This window comes from Puma concolor, chromosome B3 (genome assembly GCF_028749965.1).
Source record: "Puma concolor isolate L17-30 chromosome B3, mPumCon1.1.hap2, whole genome shotgun sequence".
Classification (NCBI taxonomy): Eukaryota; Metazoa; Chordata; class Mammalia; order Carnivora; family Felidae; genus Puma; species Puma concolor.
In genome coordinates, this window is record NC_141672.1 from 94,930,409 (window position 1) to 94,950,911 (window position 20,503).

The 20,503-nt window shown below is 40.5% G+C and overlaps 1 protein-coding gene across 6 annotated transcripts in view; it reads right to left on the reverse strand.

Moving 5' to 3' along the window:
• The window catches only part of ATP8B4 (ATPase phospholipid transporting 8B4 (putative)), a 285,304-nt gene that overhangs the window by 18,824 nt on the left and 245,977 nt on the right, over positions 1-20,503 (reverse strand). For all 6 annotated transcript variants that reach the window (XM_086710646.1, XM_086710645.1, XM_086710643.1 and 3 more), the window contains 2 exons: positions 5,358-5,441; positions 2,391-2,636 (listed from right to left, as the gene is read on the reverse strand). In XM_086710646.1, coding sequence (XP_086566772.1) covers positions 2,391-2,636; positions 5,358-5,441 — 330 coding nt within the window. The remainder of the gene's footprint in view (positions 1-2,390; positions 2,637-5,357; positions 5,442-20,503) is intronic.

Consider the following 20,503-nt stretch of genomic DNA (forward strand, 5'->3'; position numbering starts at 1 on the left):
CAACTAAATGCAGTGTAGGATACTGAAACAGAAAAAGGTTGTTAATGGAAAAACTGAAGAAATCTGAATCAAGTCTGTACTTCAGTTAGTAGTACCAATGCTAATTTCATAGTTTTAACAATTGCACAATGGTTATTTAAGATGGCAATGTTAACATTAAAGGCTAGGTGGGTTAGGCCATGGTTACCCTTGAGGAGCCAGAAGGCAGAAAATCAATCTTGGAGAGACAATTGGCCCATAGGCCTGAATCAAAAAGACCTGGATAGCCCCACCCATAACATCTTGAATGAGGGACCAGTGGTTACTTTGAGTCCTAAGGAAGAAGCCCCTCTGAGGAAGCAAGGGTATCATTTTTATAAAGCCCTGATATCAAAGGTAAGTAATTTTGAATAATTTATTTTTAAAACTCCAAAAGATGGAACATAAAATTCTTTTTTGTGAATAAAAAAAAGTTTTTAAAATATAATTGTTTCCGTGGCCTCCAAATTTGTGAAAAAGGAGAAAGGTAACTGTGATACCCAACAGAAACTATGAATTTTACAGGGAAAAGAGCTTCTAAATCTAAAGTTAATATAAAAACACATCGCTATAATAGCATATAAGAAAATAAACTATGGAGGGGCAAAAGGAAAAAGAAAAAGATATGTACAACTATCAAAAGGCTTTATTTAATTAAAAAGATAACATTAACCAAAAATTGTAGAATTCATTATGAAAAACAACTTCACTAAACATGCAATGCCTATCATATCTACAGTGAATTTTCCAGGTAATTTTTTTTATCCTTACTTACATAGCAGATAATGTTAATGACAGTTTGAAGAATATTTCTCATTTGCTTTTTACTTTAGATACTGGCCTTTTATCTCAGTTACTACCTTTAAAATCATCTTTTGGAGCACCAAGTAACAAGCCTGACCTGGTGAATAAGCTGTTACCACTAAAAAGATGTTCCACAACTGTCCTCCCCATCAGAAGGAGAATCCAGAAAACTGGAAATGTGCCCTCACGGCAAGGAGTAGATCACCTATGTCTCTAGGCTGGAAACATAAAAGTATACATAGAGCCTGCTCAATGATCAAAATGCAACAAAACAGGTTGGAGTGTCCAGTACGGTAGCAAGAGCTATAAGAAACAATGGAGCAACAGCTCCTTGTGAGGTGATATACACCTTGCCCCAGTAATGGACTGTCATGATGAATGTCTTAACTATGTCAGATGCTTCCAAATCACTCCATTATTTCCCTCTCTACCACAGAACTGACCTAGACACGGAAGATTTGCAAAGCAACAGCATGCTTTATTTAGTTGTGAGACAGACAAACAGAACTCCTTTTGAGTGGAGAAATCTGGTTCTGCTTTTGGATACTACCTGTCTCTGAATTTTGAACTCTCAAGATGTCAAGTGTTAGATCGCTTTGGTATAGATTTCATGATACTCACTTGGACCAAGGAATGGCAGAGACATCCTTTAAAAGCAATATGTTTGCATTTGGTTCATTTAACATAATAAATGTTTATTTTTAAGTTGTGAAGAGAAAGTCTGGGGTTTAATGAGATTCTTTGTTGAAAATGAGCAGCTAAGATTTGTAAAAAAAAAAAAAAAAAAAAAAAAAGATTGTTTATAGGAGCGACAAAGGACGGCCCAAAGGCAATTTAAACTCTAAAAACCAAGTCCTTGACTGATATTTGCTCCTTAAAAAAAGAAAACAAACAAAAAATACAACAGGTCACATTGCTTGCTGTATCCACCCAGAGGTACAGATTTTAATGAATAGGAATGAACTTCTGTGAACTCTAACTCAATAGTGAATGGTATTGTCCACCATTTGCATTAAAAAGGAAATAGACACAAACTCAAGATGTCCAGTGAAAGTTAATGGATTATTAAAAATCATACCTACCCGAAGAGCTTCTCTGAGTTTAGGTTCAGATATGCCAAAATATAACACTGAACCTCTCAAATAATTTCATAGATATGTATTGCCAAATAAATTTTAAGTTTCACTTTAAAACCTGGAAGTTATTAAGCCTTATAGAAATCCTGGGAAAGTTTCTCTCTGTTATTGTTGGAAAACTTTCCTTTTTCAAACACAAGAAGGAAGCAGTAGTATAATCATGTATGCATACATACAATGCTCAGCCCTAAGAAGTGATTAATTGTGAGGTCTTTACTAACACAGAGATTATAGACACCTAATGCTAATCTCCCACATCTGGTTATTTATGTTACAGCTTTCTGTTTTCATCTCAAGATGCATAGTTAAAAAGAAACTCCGGGATTCCTTTAGGATTATTTTTCCCCCCAACAAGTAGACAAAATGAGTCAATAATAAAAATGGATTTTAAAAGTTGTAAAGCCATCAAGTTATTTTCAGCAACAGGGTTACCTGCACACTGACCACAATGACCAACGATGTAGCCATGGTAACTGCAAAAGACTGGTAGTCAGCAACGTGCTGCCCATCATCTCCGGCCACATTGTAAAAGGCTCCATAGGGTATGAAGAAAAGGGCCAATGAGGTGTAGATGCCATGTGCCATGCAGATAAAAAATTTACGCTTGTTAAACAGCAGATTTAGCTGTCCAGGTTCATAGAGCTGGGGATAGTCCATGCTGTTCTGGTCATCCACATCCTGTCAATAAAGTGTTACTTCAGTGGAGAAGGCTTGAGAAGTCAGGGAGGCCCTGAATTCGCCATCTCAGGAAATGGCAAGTGCAAGTCTAAGCATACCCTAATAAACACTATTAATTAGCTTGCTTTCATTCCCACAATAATACAGAAGATAATAAAATGATCCCTATTTTACACAAGAGGAATTTGAGTCTCCGAGAGTCATGAGAGATCATATAGCTCTTATTGCATAGCCAGAACTTGACTTGCACCTAGATCCTTAGCTTCAGACTAAAGTTTCTTTTCTCTGCTTTCCTACAGCCACACTCACTCCCAGAATGCTCTTGCAGCCAATGGGGCTCAGGGGTTAATTGCCAAGTCAGTGAGTGGTAGTGACCAGGAGATGGCAGCAGAGAGCCGCAGAGTAGGACCTGGCCAATCTGAGTCCCCAACTGTGTGACAGGAGGAAGAGCAGAAGGGAAACAGGGAAAGGGGGATTGGGGGAAGGTGGGGGGGTGGGGAGGAAGCTGAGCCTGAAGAGCTGAGTGTTCTACACAGTGAGGATTCCAACACCGGCTGTTTGACAGAAATAATGTAGACAGAATGAGAAGGTATGTGTGGCCCCAAAAGTATCTTGGGAGAAATTAAAACAGTGCTTTTCAAACTTAATATGCACATAAATCATCTGGGGAGCAAATGATGATTCAATAGGTTGGGGGTAGGGCCTGAGACAGCATTTCCAACCAGCTCCAAAGTAATGCTGATGGCCAGTGAGCACTAAAGCCAAATGCCCAAACCAAAAAGGATGGCAAGGCCTGACCACCGAGGACATCAGAGGACCATGAGTAGAGGAGAAGCACCCAAAATGGGAGCAACATAGGCATGAACTCTGGGGGCAGACAAGGTTCCCTTCCCTGCTTGTGGGATGGCCCCAGCCTTGTTGAATGGGGTTCTATGATGAATACTGACATATTCTCTTTAGGAGGTCCCATTTTGAAATGCTGCTGGTACTTCCTTCTCTAGTCCAGTGACTGGTCAAATGACATTCAGAGGCTTTGAAACCAGAAAACCCTGAGTTCAAACCCTAGTTCTGCTGCTTAGCAGGTATATAATCTTACACCCATTATTAACCTGTCTGAGCCTCAGTTTCCTGATCTCCAGACATGCAAACAATAGCACCTCCCTCACAGGACCACTGTCATGATTAAATTCATGTATTCAGCAGAGTCACTGCCACACCATAAGTAATAAAAAAAAAAAAAAAAACACAGATGCTTCTATAAATAATAACAAATAAAATAATGTTATACAATAATAATAGCATAGCAATCTCAGACTCAGGTGGCCTGGCACTAGGCTGAGTTCTGTCACACACCGGCTGTCTGGCTTTAGGGCAGCGACTTGAGCCTTGGTTTCCTCCTTATAAAATGAGCAGATCATAGGTGATCATGGAGGCCTTACAGCATAACATTTCATGATCCTGTGATCTATGTAGGGGCCAAAGTTGACAAAGTAAGAAAGGAGAGGGGCAGACACTTAACTTGATGGCAATAAGGGGCCTTATTATATTTTTTTTAGAATTGCACAATAACCATCTTTTCCCAGAAACTGCTTTATTTTTATTATTTTATTCCACATTCTGGGCAGCTACAAAGCACTGGGAAAAGAAACGCTTGTAAACACAGGCACTTGGAAATGAATGTGCTTAATCCTTTACATCTAAGGTCTTTAGGAGTTCGTTATGTTTTTATAGAATTCCACAAAATATGTTGTTCACAAACTGCCCTTTTTACATACAAGAAGTGAGACAACTAACTACAAAGGCACAGAATGGGAGGGTGGAGTGAGCTCACAATGTGACAATTTATATTTTGAAATAGACAGATTTGAGCCAGAAAAATGAGGCCTAGCAAACGGGTCTAACAGCAGCCTGGAGAAAATCTGGTCTCTTCAAATATACTTCCAAAATAATTTTTTTTTTAAATAATACATTCTAATTGTGCCATGGAAACTCCTCTGGCTAGCCTTCCACTTCCTCATAGGCAGCCAGACTTCTCCCTTCCAGGAAGTACCTTCCAAGGCAATGAGTATGACAAGGATCCACCATTTTTGTAATTGATTCCCTCTCCTCTCAAGCAATTTGAGCTAGAAAAAAAGACTATGTCCCTTCTTTCCATGGCTGTGGGGCTTCATGTCTTCCTCTCCCATTGGCAGGGTATTCCACTGACCTCTAGTTCCTGTTCTGGGCTGTGCTGGCCAAGGAAATCTCACCACAGATGCTGGCCGTCTGCAATCCAGCAGGTTCCATGATTTTCTATCACTATGTGGTTCTCTGCATTCAGAGGCTAATGTAGCATTTCCCAGCATGTGAACCACAAGGCACTAGTTCTGAGGCATATTAATAGGTGCTATATGAAAAATAAATAAATAGAAGTAAAGTCCTATAAACCTGGGAAATGCTGGACCAACATAAAATTAGAGGCCATTTCATGTAGGATGTCTCAGAGCCTTTAAAGCAATAATGTGGGGTGTGAGTCTCAAAGAAAAGAGTAGCCAAACTTTGATCACAGGACCGTTTGGGAGATGTGGGGGATCTGGAAGGGTTTCTGATCCACGCAACATGTATTCAAACAACTGAAATTCTAGGACTTTCCATGACTTGTGTTTTCTACTTAGAATCTAGAAACAACTAAAAAGCATCAAAAGAGTAAAATAAGTTATAAAGACAGAAAAAAATACATACCTGGTCAAAAATCCCCATGGCTAAAACAGGAAGTGATGTGTAAACAATGTTAAAAAGGGTAATGAACCACTGGTCGTAAACGGTCTAAAAAGAAATAACATGTCAGTGAGAAACACCATTCACAGAAGAATATTCACTTTTAGCCTCTTGAATTAAATATCTCAATCTCCTGCGATACATGAGAGTTAGATATTAGCAACAGACAGACATGTGTTCTCCCCTGACTCTGTCTCTTATCATCCCTGCTGTCTCAGTAGGATACTAGATCCCTCTAAACTTCAACTTCTTCATCTTTAAAATAAAGCCACGCTCTCCTTGCACAGCTACCATGGAGACGAAAGGAGATCACATATGCAGAACACCCAAGACACCACTAGACACATAGAAGGCCCTGGCCCTGTGGGGAGCTATTGAATTCTTCAGGTTCTCAATGGCTTTTATTTAAAAAAAAATTTTTTTAACGTTTATTTAGTTTTGAGAGAAAGAGACAGAGTGTGAGAGGGAGACACAGAATCTGAAACAGGCTCTGAGCTATGAGCACAGAGCTGGACGCGGGGCTCAAACTCATGAACCGTGAGATCATGACCTGAGCTGAAGTTGGACGCTCACCCGACTGAGCCACCCAGGTGCCCCCTCAATGGCTTTTAGAGTAAATCTAATGATCTGATCTAAGTGATAAGTAAAGGACCCACTAAAATATTCAGAGGGAGATGCAGAAATGAATGTGTCAGCCCTACCCTGTGTTCAAATGGAGAGTTTTTTCTTGGGAGTGGTTTAAAATAAAGTGGGAATGGAGCTAGCTGCTCAGTATACTGGGTATAAACGAGTTAGACAAATAAAATACCCCATACACTTGTACAGAGTACTTCCTTGCATGAGCCTCACTGAAAATTGGTGAGGCATGTGAAACTGTTGTTGTATTCCCATTTTGTTGAGAACTACACAGACATGTAGAAACAAAATGTAGTAAGTATTGTAGAGCTTATCACTGGAAAAGGCAAAACCAAAACCTAGGTCTCCAGCTCCTAACCAATGTCTGTTCTAGCACTCTATCATACATTCATCCATCCATTCACTCAATATTTATCAAAAATCTATTTTGTGCCAGGTGCTAGGTTTTAGGCAACGGTAATTCAACATGCTATAATCAGACACAAATTCTTCATAAAATTTGCATTCTAAGGGTGGCAGAAAACAAGCAATAAACAAGCTATATATACATATATACAAGTGATAAATACTAGAGAAGAAAGGCAGATAGGAAAGGTAGATAGGGAGGGTTGTAATTGTAATAAGGTGACTGGCAAAAATGTCACTAAGAAGTGACACTGAGAAAAGATCTGGTGAAATAAGGGATCTAATTATGCAGCTTTCTGGGACAGGAGCATTCCATACTACAAGTAGATCCCAGGAGAAATCCCCAAGGAAAGATAGCATCTGTTCAGAGGACAGCAAGGCAGTCCAATTGGATAGAGAAGAGTGAGTGATCTATAGGGAGAATAATGGATGTCAAAGAAAGAAGGAGTTGGATCCTATGTAGGTAACTATGGCTTATTCCCTAAGTGAAATGGGAAGACATTAGAGAATTTTGAGCAAAGGGATAACCTGATCTAATTTATATTTTAACAGAATCACTCTGGATGCCGTGCTGAGAACAGACTGAAGAGGGGCAGTGGTGGAAGCTGAGAAACCAGTTAGGAGACTACTGCAGAAGCCAGATGAAAGAGGGAAGTCAGGTGACCAGCAGGGAGAAGTGCTGAGTTTTGAATATATTCTAAAGTACATGTTCTTCTTAGGGGAGTTCAGAAAGCAATGAGGAATCTTAAATGCAATGTTCTGGACAGAGGACCTAAAGGTAGTTTCCATATAGTTATGTAAATAAGGCAATCCATTAAGTTATGTCCTGTGTGTGTAGATTATACCAAAGAGAGAATATTTTGGTTTCTTTACTGCTAAATATGGATTTGGACTACCCTATCTTAGCGTCATTGTTTATTCTTGAGATGGGTGTATATTTATTCAAGAGAAGGAGAAATGAAGGCCAATTTTCAAAGGCCAAATCTCAACCTGGACTATTTTGCTGAAGTTCCACAGGTGGCTTTATTCAACACTGAATAAACCAAACACTGAAATATATTGATTACTGTTTTCTGAGCAAGGTTAGCCCTGTGGGAAGATGTAAGGACCATGGACATTCCTGCTGTCAATCATCTTGGAGAGAGTTCAATGTCAGGGCAGGAAGAAAAATGAGAACAGAAAAGAGAGAACGAGGAGTGAGGTAGATGAGAGAGGAAAGAAACTGTTTTATTCTTTGTGTGTCTCAGAGTTGAGGCCTGGGATCCATGTAGGAAAGATCTGTTCAACATCATTCTTTTTGAGGTTAGGTCAAAAATAGGCAGAAAAGTTGAATTCTACCACCAATAAATAGCCAATACAGGATTTAGATGAGACAGCATCATTGAGGACTGCTATCAACAAGAATAGGGTTATGACTCAGAATGGCCACTTCTAATTACCAGTTATTAAGTTCTCTAATTGATCATTTACTTTCACAATCCTTTGAGTCCTGGTAAACTGTATTCTTTGAGTCTGTCTGAACTCTGCTCTAAGGATTTGAAAAGGTGTCCTATGTCTAGTAAATATATTAAGTATTTAACAGCAGGCTCTTAAAAAAAAAAAAAAAAAGGCCCAATGTGGAGCATTTGCCAATTTCCATGGTGTAAATATTTCTCCCATGGCTCTTTATGCAGTGATATCACTTCCATCATATATATCCGATAGACATAAATAACCTCAGCTGCATAAATAGTAAAACATGGTAAAATGATTAGAAAGTGATGAGTTTTGAGGATTGATAAACTTTGTTTCAATATTATTTATTTATTTATTTTTAAAATTTACCATCAAGTTAGCTAACATACAGTGTATACAGTTTGCTCTTGGTTTGGAGGGTAGATTCCTGTGATTTGCGGCTTATAACACCCAGTGCTCATCCCAACAGTGCCCTCCTCAACGCCCATCACCCATTTCCCACCTCTCCCACTCCTCCCATCAACCCTCAGTTTGTTCTCTGCATTCAAGAGTCTCTTAGGTTTAGCTCCCTCTCTGAAACTCTTTTTTCCCCTTCCTTTCCCCCATGGTCCTCTGTTAAGTTTATATAATTCAATTTTTAGTAATAGCTGTGTTTAAACACTGGCTCACATAATTTCTCACAACTAAACAATTATCTTTATGAACCAATATGGACCAGTTCTAGCATACCCCAGCCTATGTCCACGCTTGGAGCAAAGTAACACAGAACACCAACAGCCATCTGGAGGATCGCAGACTCAATGTGGCAAAAGAAAACCTGCAGAATGGCAGGGCAGTAGCCCAGAGCTTCAGACAACCATGAGAAAAGAATGGAAGAGCTAGCTCATCATCATTCCCTGGAGAAAAGAATGGAAGAGCTAGCTCATCATCAATACCCTAACCCTCAGGGTATTTTAGCAGAGGTCTCCGAAACAAGCCTGGGTTTACGGTGTTCAGTGTTCATATAGGATGAGGGCATGTGCCATACAATTGATTTATAACAAACTGCCCACTGAAGATAACGAAAAAAAGTTGAGAAAAAAGAAAGCAAAGCACATCTCTATCAAAACATCAATGAACTAACAATACAGAAGGAAACTGCCTGTTAAGATCAGGGAGAGAATCAGAACTTAAGAACTACTTTAAGGTCTAGGAAAATGTTCTCTTTCTCCAGAGACTGTTTGCTTCCTTCTAGCAGATGCTGAGGATAGAAGGCTTGATGTTTGGGGGACCAGCCAGCTGTCCTGTCATAGTGCAGCCTGTGACCCTATTGCCAAGAGGCTTCTCTTGGGTCCCAGCCCAGAGTGCAATGTGTTTCATGAAGATCTCTACCCTTGATGGGCATGAAACTTGTCCTTCTAGTCCTAGGCAACAACCAGAAACAAATGATGATGAGCTTCTCAGCTGCCTCCTATAGACAGACCATCAACACTCCCAGGGCCTGTGGCTCAGAGCAGTACACACTTCCAGACACCCAGCCCAGAGCGGGAATGTTAACAGGGTCCCACACACCAACTCCTATCTACCCTGAAAGTCCACCAGAACTGTTGCTTGGCCTCTCTTCGCTTTCTTCGGATGAGCAACAATTCCACTTCTAGATACACGTTCAGAATATCTGCCTTCGTGTACCAGGAGAGACAAGAAAATGCTCATAGCAGCACGGGTCATAATAGCCCCAAACCAGAAACAACCAAAACATTCATGAGGAGTGGAATGGAGAAAGACATTGTGGTATATTGATATAATGGAATACTATAGAATAGTGAAAAGCAAGGAACTACACCTATATCACACACACACACACACACACACACACACACACACACACACACACACACACACACACCACAAGGGGCACCTGGATGGTTCAGTTGGTTAAGCGTCAGCTCTTGGTTTCAGCTCAGGTCATAATCTCACAGTTTGTGGGTTTGAGCCCTATGTCAGGCTCCATGCTGACAATGTGGAGCCTGCTTAGGAATCTCTCTGGTGCGCATGCGCACTCTCTCTCAAAATAAATAAGCTTAAAAAAATACAAATGAATTTTAAAAATATAGAAGGTTGAGCAAAAGAAGCCAGCCAAAGTATGGTTCCATATTAATAAAATTCAAAAATGTGTCAGTCTACTCTGTGTTGTTTAAGGATTCATGCTCATATGGGAAAATTTTAAAACAAATCAACAAAGTGATGATACAATGTCAAGGTAATGGTTATCTCTAAAGAGTTGAAAAAAGAGTATAACTGAGAAAAAGCAAGGGGAGCCTTGGAGGTTTGGCAAAGTTCTGTTTCTTGAAATGGATGATGGCTACATGGGTGTTCGTCCTACAACAATTTGTTAAGCTGTCATTTGAGTATTACACACTCTGTGGATTCATTATATTTTACCATAAAAAAGGAAATATGTGGACTTTTGTTTTAGTCATTACCTGGTGATACTTTGGACACTGGGAGGATTTTAAAAATCCTGATGCCCATATCACACTCCAGGCCAGTTCATTCACTGTCTTTGAGGGGTGGGATGATCTAGGCATTGGTAGTTTTAAAAAATTTCCCAGGTAATTCCATTGTGAAACCAAGATTGACAATTTTGCTTGCCCCTATCAAGAAACAAACAAACAACAACAACAAAACAAAAACCCTGACACAAATCAACTATTTGATGATGACATCTGAATTTCATTCCCCGATATATCAATTCATGTTATGATTACAGTGGAAAATGTAAGAGGGGAGAAGCAGTCAAACTGAAGTCTTATAGCCCCAGGCAGAAACTGATGCTGTAAAATCACCTCTTCCTCCACCTCCTCCACCATTCAGCTTCCACTAGCTGAGAAGAGATGATTTCAGGTATTAGGAAGAAAGAAAGAATCTGGGAAATTATGGCACAAAGTGCCATCATTACTACAAACAGGTTAGCATTAAAACCTATAGTTATTTGGCAGTGGCATTTGCAAGCTGGTAATCAGATTTGAAACCTCATTTAATAATTGGAACAAGAGAGGACAGGAAGGGAAGGGTCAGTAAAAATAAAATTTAAATGAGTTTTTGCAATTTCTTGGAAGATTTTTTACTGCCACTCAGAATCACAGTAACAAAAATAAAATTAGCTGATACTTACTGAGCACCTGCTATGTACCAGGCACTATTTTAAGCGTTCAACATATACTGACTCGTTAAGTCCTCACAAAGACCCTATGGGATTGGTACTATTAGCAGACCTCAATTTAAAGATGGGGAAACTAAGGCTCATCAAGGTTAGGAGACTGTCCAACGTCATCCCCCAACACAAAGATTTTCAAAGTGTAGCCTAGGGAACTTTTAGGAGATCCACATGTCAGGACTATTTTCACAATGATACTAAGCAGTTATGTATATTTCATTTTCACTGTCATTCTCCCATGAGTGTACATGACTTGTGATATCATAACCAACTGAACACAGAAGCAGATATGAGAACCCAGCTGCCTCCTGTAGTGCCAATAGTAAGAAATGAAGTATAAAAAATGACTCTTCTCACTAACTTGTTTTTTGTTTTGGAAAATACAATCTTTTTTTTTTCCATTAAAATATGTCATTTAGGTAAACATGTCACAGGTTCATTTTTTTAATGAATTAAAAGGAATGTTTAAATGTTTTCTCCTTTTTAATTTCTAATATGATGAATATCGATAGATCCAGTCCTCAGATCACAAAGGTTTGAGAACTGCTGGCAGAGCAAGTGCCAGGACCATGTTCCTACCCTGGGACTCTAACTTCAGCCTTCACAACACTGACCACCACATGAAGCCACTTCTCTCTATCCATGGTATCCTTTGGCAAGTTTCCTTAAAGGCCGGTTCCTCACACTGCTTTATTTGGTTGAGAGTATACAAGAAATACAATTCGTATGCTGGTTTTTGTCATCTTAAATGATAACGTTAGCATTTACCCAGGCCCAAACCCTCCAATGGCTTCCCATTTCACATGAGATGGAATCCAGACTCTTCCCAGACGCCTAAAGCATTTCCTGATCCCATGGCTGCCTTCCTCTTCAGCCTCACTCACCACACCCCCTCCCCTCCCTCAGCCTCAGCTTCACTGATTACCTTTCTCTAGGACTGGGTTCATTCCTGCCTACCTCAGGAGATTTGCACTTGCTATGCCCTTTGCCTGGAATACTTTAACCCCAGAGTATCCATATGAAAGTTTCCTCTGAACACTCAGGTTGAACTCCATGAGACTTTTTACATGACCCCATTCTTTTTTCAATGACAATTCTGAAATTTTCTTACTGATTTACTTCCTTATTATCTGTCTTTATCCCACTAGGATATAATCTCCATGCAACAGAGACTTATTTACATCTGTAACTCCAGTGCCTAGAACATTGTCAATGGTAGGTCTCTATAAATATTTGCTGAGTTAATTACTTTACAACTTTTTGTAAACGTTACATGTTTAACTTGCCACTAAATGTTGACCCAAGGATGTGGCACAGCTCCTCAAACTCAGTATGTCCAGACTTTAACTCATTCTCACGCCACCTTAACCAGGCCCTCTTCCTATGTTCCCTGTATCTGTTTCTGACACTGCTATATTCATCCCAGAGCCCCAGCCAAAAATCTGCTATTTCTCCTTCTCTCCAACACCGCACATCAATTTAAGCCCCAAATCCCACTGACTTAACCATTACACATAGCTTGTGTTTCTGCCCAGCCCTTTACCTCTGTGACTTTCCTCCTGATGTCCTCCCTTCTAGGATGCCCATCTTCTTATTCCTCAACTGCTTCACTATGATTGATCTGGAAGGGTTGGCCCAGGAACAGATCTTCCAGGGAGCCTTTCTGAGCCCTGCCCACTCCTACCCTCTAGGCTCGGGTTCCAGGCCACTCCTTGGTGGTCCCATGACACATACCTCACTGCTTCATAATTCAACTTGCAATTATTTATGTGAGATAGAGGGCATGTATAAGTGGGGGAGAGGGGCAGAGGGAGGGAGGGAGGGAGAGAGAGAGAGAGAGAGAGAGAGAGAGAGAGAGAGAGAGAATCCCAAGCAGGCTCCACACTGAGTGATGTGGGGCTTGATCCCACGACCTTGGGATTATGACCTGAGCCAAAATCAAGAGTTTGATGCTCAACCAACTGAGCCACACAGGAGGCCCTATGCACTGATTTCTAGTCCCATCCTACTAGGCTGAAAGCTCCTTGGGATCATGTTATAGGATTTATTCATCTGTGGGGGCCCAAGAACCTACATCAGTGCCTGGTACGTGGCAAATATGCAACACAAGGATGCTGGTGTGTTAAGTGTAAGGGCATTGGAATCAGACAACAGAACTGTGTGTCCTTCAGTAACATACTCAGTCTCTCTGAGTCTTAGGTTCCTAAGTTATAAAGTGGGGATTTGAGGGAGGCCTTTAATATTCAACCAAATGAACAAATGCCAGTACAGCAGCACCTGACAGAGAGTGCTCAGTTAGTGAACACCTTTATCATATATGGAAAGGAGGGAGGGGAGGAGAAAGGGAGGAAGAGGAGGAAAGGAGAAGGGAAGGAGGGAGGAGCATTCAAGGTTCCAAGCTTTGAGTGGTAGGTTTAATGAATAAAGAAAAAGGTATATTTCTCCACTAATTATAATTATGAAAATACAATTCTTTATTGCTACAGCCACATTTATTTTTTATAATAAACTACTATATTAATGAAATCAATAGAAAATTAGGACAAGATTTAAAGGAAATGAATTATCTTGATAAGCATCTTCCTTATGAAAACTTAATTATATCAATCACTCTTCAGCTCTAGTTTTGCCTCAGGCTCTACCAAAATGTGTTAACCTGAGTCATTCTCCTAAAAAAAAAAAAAACAAAAAAAACAAAAAAAAAAAAACACCTTCCAGGGGTGCCTGGGTGGCTCAGTTGGTTGGGCATGTGACTTCAGCTCAGGTCATGATCTCACGGTTCATGAGTTTGACCCTGCATCAGGCTCCATTCTGACAGCTTTGGAGCCTGGAGCCTACTTCAGATTCTGTGTCTCCCTCTCTCTCTGCCCCTTCCCTGCTCACACTCTGTCTCAAAAATAAACAAACATTAAAAAAAAACTAAAACAAAACAAAACAACACCTTCCTGGGTGATGTGCACTGGCTTAACACAGTTTAGGCTTTAGGGGCTGCCACAAAAATTAAAGTCATAAGCAGTATTTCTTCTACAATAGACTTCTTTGCTTCTTATAACAGATCTCTAACTACTTAAATGGTTATCCTAGTAAATACGTTCCTCTTCTCCTTAAGGTCCTTAGATAACCTCAGAAAGTTTTTAAGTCCCTCTCTGGTGACTAGGACTAGCTGGGTGGGACACACTAGCCCAGATGACAACCCACATGGAACTCATCCGGGCTTCTCCCCTTCAAGACATGCTCAAGCCCTCTACCACCTATCTCCACCACTTCCATCTCAAACACACATGCTCACACACGTAGGTTGCCCAGATGCCCCCAAGAGATGGAGGAGGTAGAGAAAGGAGGGAAAATGGCTACTTTGGAGCCTCTGATGTGGGAAGCATTCTGGTCTGAGACTAGACCAGTCAAATGGCGGCAGCACTCTGATTTTGGGTGACTCAAATTATAAACAAAAGTTCTGTGTAAAAGTATCTGTCCTAGGGCTCTTGGACTCCTAGGGGCAGCCATACCCCCCCCCCCCACTTCCAAATTTTCTTTTCCCATGTCCAATACTCTGAATAAGAGATAAAAGCCATGCTTCTGTGAGATACCACTAGTCTGTTTGGAAACATGTGTCTCTTCACAGATCAGAAAAAAAAAAGGGGAGAAAAGAGTTCTCCATTTTTCCAACTTTCCCGTTTTCCTTAAGGAAAGCTTCTCCTTGCTCCCTTCTTTGTGGAAGCAATTTATCAACCTTATCAACCATTTTATATAGAGTAAAAATACTCCAGCTACAAATTACAATCTAACAGCTTGAGGAATACACAATCTGTGATTTGTAGAAAACCACATTTAAATATACCTTAATAAGGCTCTTAAACACCTACCAAGGGCTTTCTACTCTGAGACCATTGGCTTAGCTCCTTGTTCAAATGACAGGATAGACTACCATGTACCTCCCCTCTGCCTTTTGCTGTGTGTTGTAGAGGAAAACTATATAATTATATTTTTCTTTTCGGCCTTAAAAAATATTTTTCATTTAAAGAAAACCCATTGAGGAATAAGTATGAGGGGCTCAGTCTCAGCACATCTGTTACTGATTTGTGTAATTAACAGAAACCCACTAGCAGGAGCCAGGAAGAATGGCCCCAGCCTAAGCACCCACCCCTCCCCAGGTTTTCCACAGAGCACATCTGGAAGGCAAAGGGGAAAGGAACCACCATGCCAGGTTGAGATGGACTCACAGGTAACCACAACCATGAAGTCATCAAAGCCTGGAGATTAGTCGCACTCTAAAATTTCACTTTCAAATTTTTTGAGTTTTCTTATATTGTTTGACAGAACGAAAGTTTTTCTTGATTTGACAAGATAATTGTTTCCATATCACAGCAGAATAAAACAAAACATACACAGCTCTGTATCTCACTGACAATGATAAATCATCATCAGATAATATCACCCCTTGAGTACCGGTGCCAGTAGTTGCATAGCTGCAGACGTGAATTTCCTAAATAGGACTTCAACCAATGGTGGGGTGGTTTTTATTTTTTGGTTCTGTCCCTGGTGGGGGATGGTTCATCTTTCTTAAAAATCCTGAGGTATAGGGTGCTTTTAAAATAAGTTACTCATATAAGTGGTGTAGACAGGCCCACAGTGGATTCCATGAAAGCCATGCAGGCTTTGATAACAGATTGGGATAATGCATGTTGTTAAAAAAGGGTCCGTGATTCAGTTTAGAGTTTTCTCTGACCTTTATCCAAACTCCTCTGATCCAGACACTTTGTTGGAAATCTCACCAGGATAGATTATATTTAAATTCTCTCTCAGAGGCAGTTTGGTAGAAGTGTTTGCTGGCAAAAGAAAAAAAAATTACCTCAAGCTTCTAGATGATTCCAGAAGGCAGTCTGCCCTTTCTAAGGGCCTAAGCTCTGGGAGACACCACTCAAGACATTAGCTCTCTCCCTCAATAAGAGCGGATTTTCTCTTCATAGTCACATTGTACTGAGTGTTGTTAGATATTTCTCCTTTAGATATCAAGTAAAGCAAACAATTTGCCTGACTAGGGGTTGGGTGAAAACATTTTTTGAAGGAAAGAGTTTATGGCCATTCTCTCTTCCAAGTCTATGACAATTAGCCCACTTATCAAACATAGTAGAGAGAACACTGAAGAGAGAGTCAGAAGATGTGGAGTCCAGTCCCAGCCTTACACACCACTGATTCTCAGATCTTGCAGGGCTCAGGCTCCTCCTCTGTAAAAGGAGGGGCTGGACTCAATATCTGTAACATTCCCTGACAGAGTAAAGATTCTACATTTCAACAAAACAGACACTTTTTGTTCTGTGTCCCAGCTGTTTCCCCAAAGAAAGTCCACCCAGCAAGGCAAGTGAAAGGAGTGTAGTCCTTCCCAAGCAGATTCTTTCCCCATGTGTCCCAAAGCAACCACAACAGAGGCAGGCACTGAAATTAACCAGGGGAAAGTCCACAAACCAAGTACAAACCAGCCTGTATCACATCAACATCCATCTGAGATGTCCTAAGGCTACCACCATCCAACAGGCAATCAATGGTCCCATCCCCAGCCCCTTGGAGCTTTGCACACCACAGCTGGATTGGCTTGCACATCTGCCCCAGCCCACCTACCAGGATGGGACATTGATGGGAATCTCTTGGAGCTATCTTCAGAGAATAAGATCTTGGATAAAATTCACCAGGCCCCCAGAGACAGGCCAACGTAGTCAAGAAAGAGCACATGTCATTTCATTAAGAAATTAAACTGGTGTTTTTAAAAGTCAACACTGTGTCTAAGAAAGCACAATCTGTTTACATTTGATCGATGTTTTCAGCTGCAGAGTGGCTTACTTCAAAGCAATCTATTGAGAGGTGCGGGAAAGGAGTACTGAAGTGCTTATGAATCATATTGGGATTAGACAGGGTTGGCCCCAAAGATGTGGCTCATCCATGACAAATTTAATTCAAAAAAAGTCTTGTGGGGGCGCCTGGGTGGCGCAGTTGGTTAAGCGTCCGACTTCAGCCAGGTCACGATCTCGCGGTCCGTGAGTTTGAGCCCCGCGTCAGGCTCTGGGCTGATGGCTCAGAGCCTGGAGCCTGTTTCCGATTCTGTGTCTCCCTCTCTCTCTGCCCCTCCCCCGTTCACGCTCTGTCTCTCTCTGTCCCAAAAATAAATAAACGTTGAAAAAAAAAAATTTTTTTTTAAAAAAAAGTCTTGTGGAAAAATTCTAATTTTCCATCAAAAGTGACTATGGAGTTATTCAACATCAGTTTCACATTTATGAAAATAAAATCATTTCCAAACTGTAAGTTCCCTAAGGGTAGGAACTGCATCCCTCTGGTTCATTCTGGTATCCTTGGAGAGAACTTGGCCCTCAACTGGCCCTCAGTTTATTCTTGTTAAATGAATGAAAATTCAAAGACTCTAGACTGGTGTGTCAGAGGATGTGTGTGTGAGCCTCACTCCTGTCAGGACTGGACAGACAAGCGACTGGGGGTCGGGCCTCCCAAGAAAGGGCCTCTAAACTCATGCCTGCTATTCTGAAATCTGGTAGGCTCCTGAATTTTTATTACTATTGGCTCCATTTCACCGTGGATCTTTCAATTCCACTGAAGCAACATAAGAGAGAGATGGCAGAGGTGGGAAGATCTCAAATGGCTTTCACTGACAGACTGGAAGTAAGTGTTTATCTAATAGGTGTAGGGGCTACTAAAGCTGTATCACCCAATGCATGGCTTTGAAGCCTAGCCAACTACATGATTTCAACTGGGGGAAAGAAGCATCATTGAAAAAATGTCCCCTATTTAAAAATTCTCATTTTCTGTAGACTAGTGTCTCTCCCAAATATGTTGTTTTATTTTCAGTTGCCTCATTTGCAGCATATTGTCTTTGGGAAAACAGGGCAAAGAAAAAAAGCCAAAAGATTTTTCAGTTAAACCTGTTGCTAATCAGGACCTTCTAGAGAAAGACAGGGAATGGTAAAGACAACAGTCCCTACCGTTCCCAGTTCCATATCCATGTCACCCTCACAGCCAGTCCCCAGATTGCTAGCACACCAGGGCACACACACGCGGGTGGGGCTGGGAAACAGCACAGGCCTCATCGTCATAGTGGCATGACACCTTTTCTACAAGACATGTCTTGCTATACATACTACTGTTAAGATGCCCACACACACCAATGCCATGTGGTTTTTAAAGTGTTTCTAAATGAGTTGGTTTTAAATGGAATTTTAGAAATTGAAAAGAGATTTCAAATTCAACTACTCTTCAGGTCAGTTGGAAAGTGTTCAGTTATGAGAGAAGGGCTTTTCTCCTAGTCCTCTACTGACTCACACCTTTATACAAGCTAGTCCCTAAATCCCCGCAGGTAGCAAGACTTAACACCTTCAGACCTCCATTGAATTTTGAAAATATTCATAGGCTCACTTGAGATTTACCAAGCCAGATCCTCACACATTTCTCCTTTTCCCATGTTCTCATGTTAACTTCCATTATAGTTTTCTGTTGAACCTATTCATCCATTTCTTTATTCCCTGGATGAGAAAATGAGTTCCAGGTGGGTAGGACACTTGTCCTATTCATCATTTTGTTTTCTCTTCCAAGATGGTAAACAAATACTCCTATTAGCAATTTGACATTGTTGTGTGACTCACAGCTATGGGGAAGGAATGAATTATTGAACTTAAAATAGAAACAACTTAAATGTTCATAAATCAGAATTGTCAAATGATTTATAATAAGTCCATGTTTCAGAATGCCATTAACAAAAATAACATTTTTTTTAAAGAATGTAAAACCAGAAGTGTTTCTCAAAATGTGATAAGTCTTCTTGTTTGTTTTTTAAAGTTTATTTATTTTGAGAGACAGCATGAGTGGGGGAGGGGCAGAGACCCAGGGAGAGAAGTAATCTTAAGCAAGCTCCATGCTGTGAGCAGAGCCCAATGCTGGGCTTGAACGCATGAAACCATGAGATCATGACCTAAGCTGAAACCAAGAGCCAGATGCTCAACCAACTAAGCCACCCAGGTGCCCCAGGTTTTGGTTTTTTGTTTTGTTTTTGTTTCTTTTTTGAATGAGAAAGATACAAAGAGTATGGTCTCCAATATATAAAAGTTGATATATATTCACATGTAATGATTTTTATAATCAGAAAAAAACCAAGAATACTGGAAAAGACTACAGAAGTTTAAATGTAAACACCCCATTTTAGCATACAAAAGAAGGCTGTTTTGTCCAGTAGACTAGAGTTAATTTAAAAATAGAAGTTTTTAAAAGGGAGAAACATATAAATAGTTTATTCCAATGGGGATAATATTCTTAGAATCATTTTGTCCTCCATACATCTTCCTGACTCCAAAACAATGGAACCAGGATAAGTAGCAGGGTGATGTCTGTTTTTGCAACCATTGCCATAGAGATATATATTCCAGAATTTCCCAAAGTAGATTCTGTATGGCATCTGTTCTGAGGACAATATGCAAATTGCTTGGAAAAATGGGGTTCCATGCCAAATGAGTTTGGGTAACAATACCAAATCTCACTGACTCTTATATATATATATATAGATATATATAGATATATCTATATATATCTCTATATATATATATATCTTTAATGTTTGTTTATTTATTTTGGAGAGAGACAGAGACAGAATGCGAGTGGGTTGGGGCAGAGAGAGGGAGGCACAGAATCCAAAGCAGGCTTCAGGCTCCGAGCTGTCAGCACAGAGCCCGACGCAGGGCTTGAACTCACGAGCTGTGAGATCATGACCTGAGCCAAAGTCAGATGCTCAACTGACTGACCCACCCAGGCGCCCCAAAATCTGACTCTTAACATACTATTTATTGTGGCATCATTATTGATGCCAAGATTAGACCACATGGGGAATTAACATTCTTTTTTTTTTTTTTTAATTCTTTTTTTAACGTTTATTTATTTTTGAGACAGAGACAGAGCATGAACGGGGAAGGGGCAGAGAGAGAGGGAGACACAGAATCGGAAGCAGGCTCCAGGCTCTGAGCCATCAGCCCAGAGCCCGACACGGGGCTCGAACTCACAGACCATGAGATCGTGACCTGAGCTGAAGTCGGACACTTAACCGACTGAGCCACCCAGGGGCCCCGGGAATTAACATTCTTATAAAACTAAGGTAGCAAAGGCCTGAATCCTTAGTGTGAAAGTGAAGGAAGAACAAATCTTCACACTAAAAGGGGCTGCCTATGTCAACCTTGGCACTAGCTAAAGGAAGAGACAAAAAGTTTCTTCTGAAAATTTGAACCACAAATGATATTCATCAGAGTTTGCAATTCAAATTCAAAAAGTCCTGGAACAGAGAAAAAGGTCTCAGGTAGGCAGTATCCCCAGAGAACTGGCAGAAGCCACAAAAATGCTCTCTGGAAAAAAAAGGGATTTCAGGAGTGATGTCATCAAG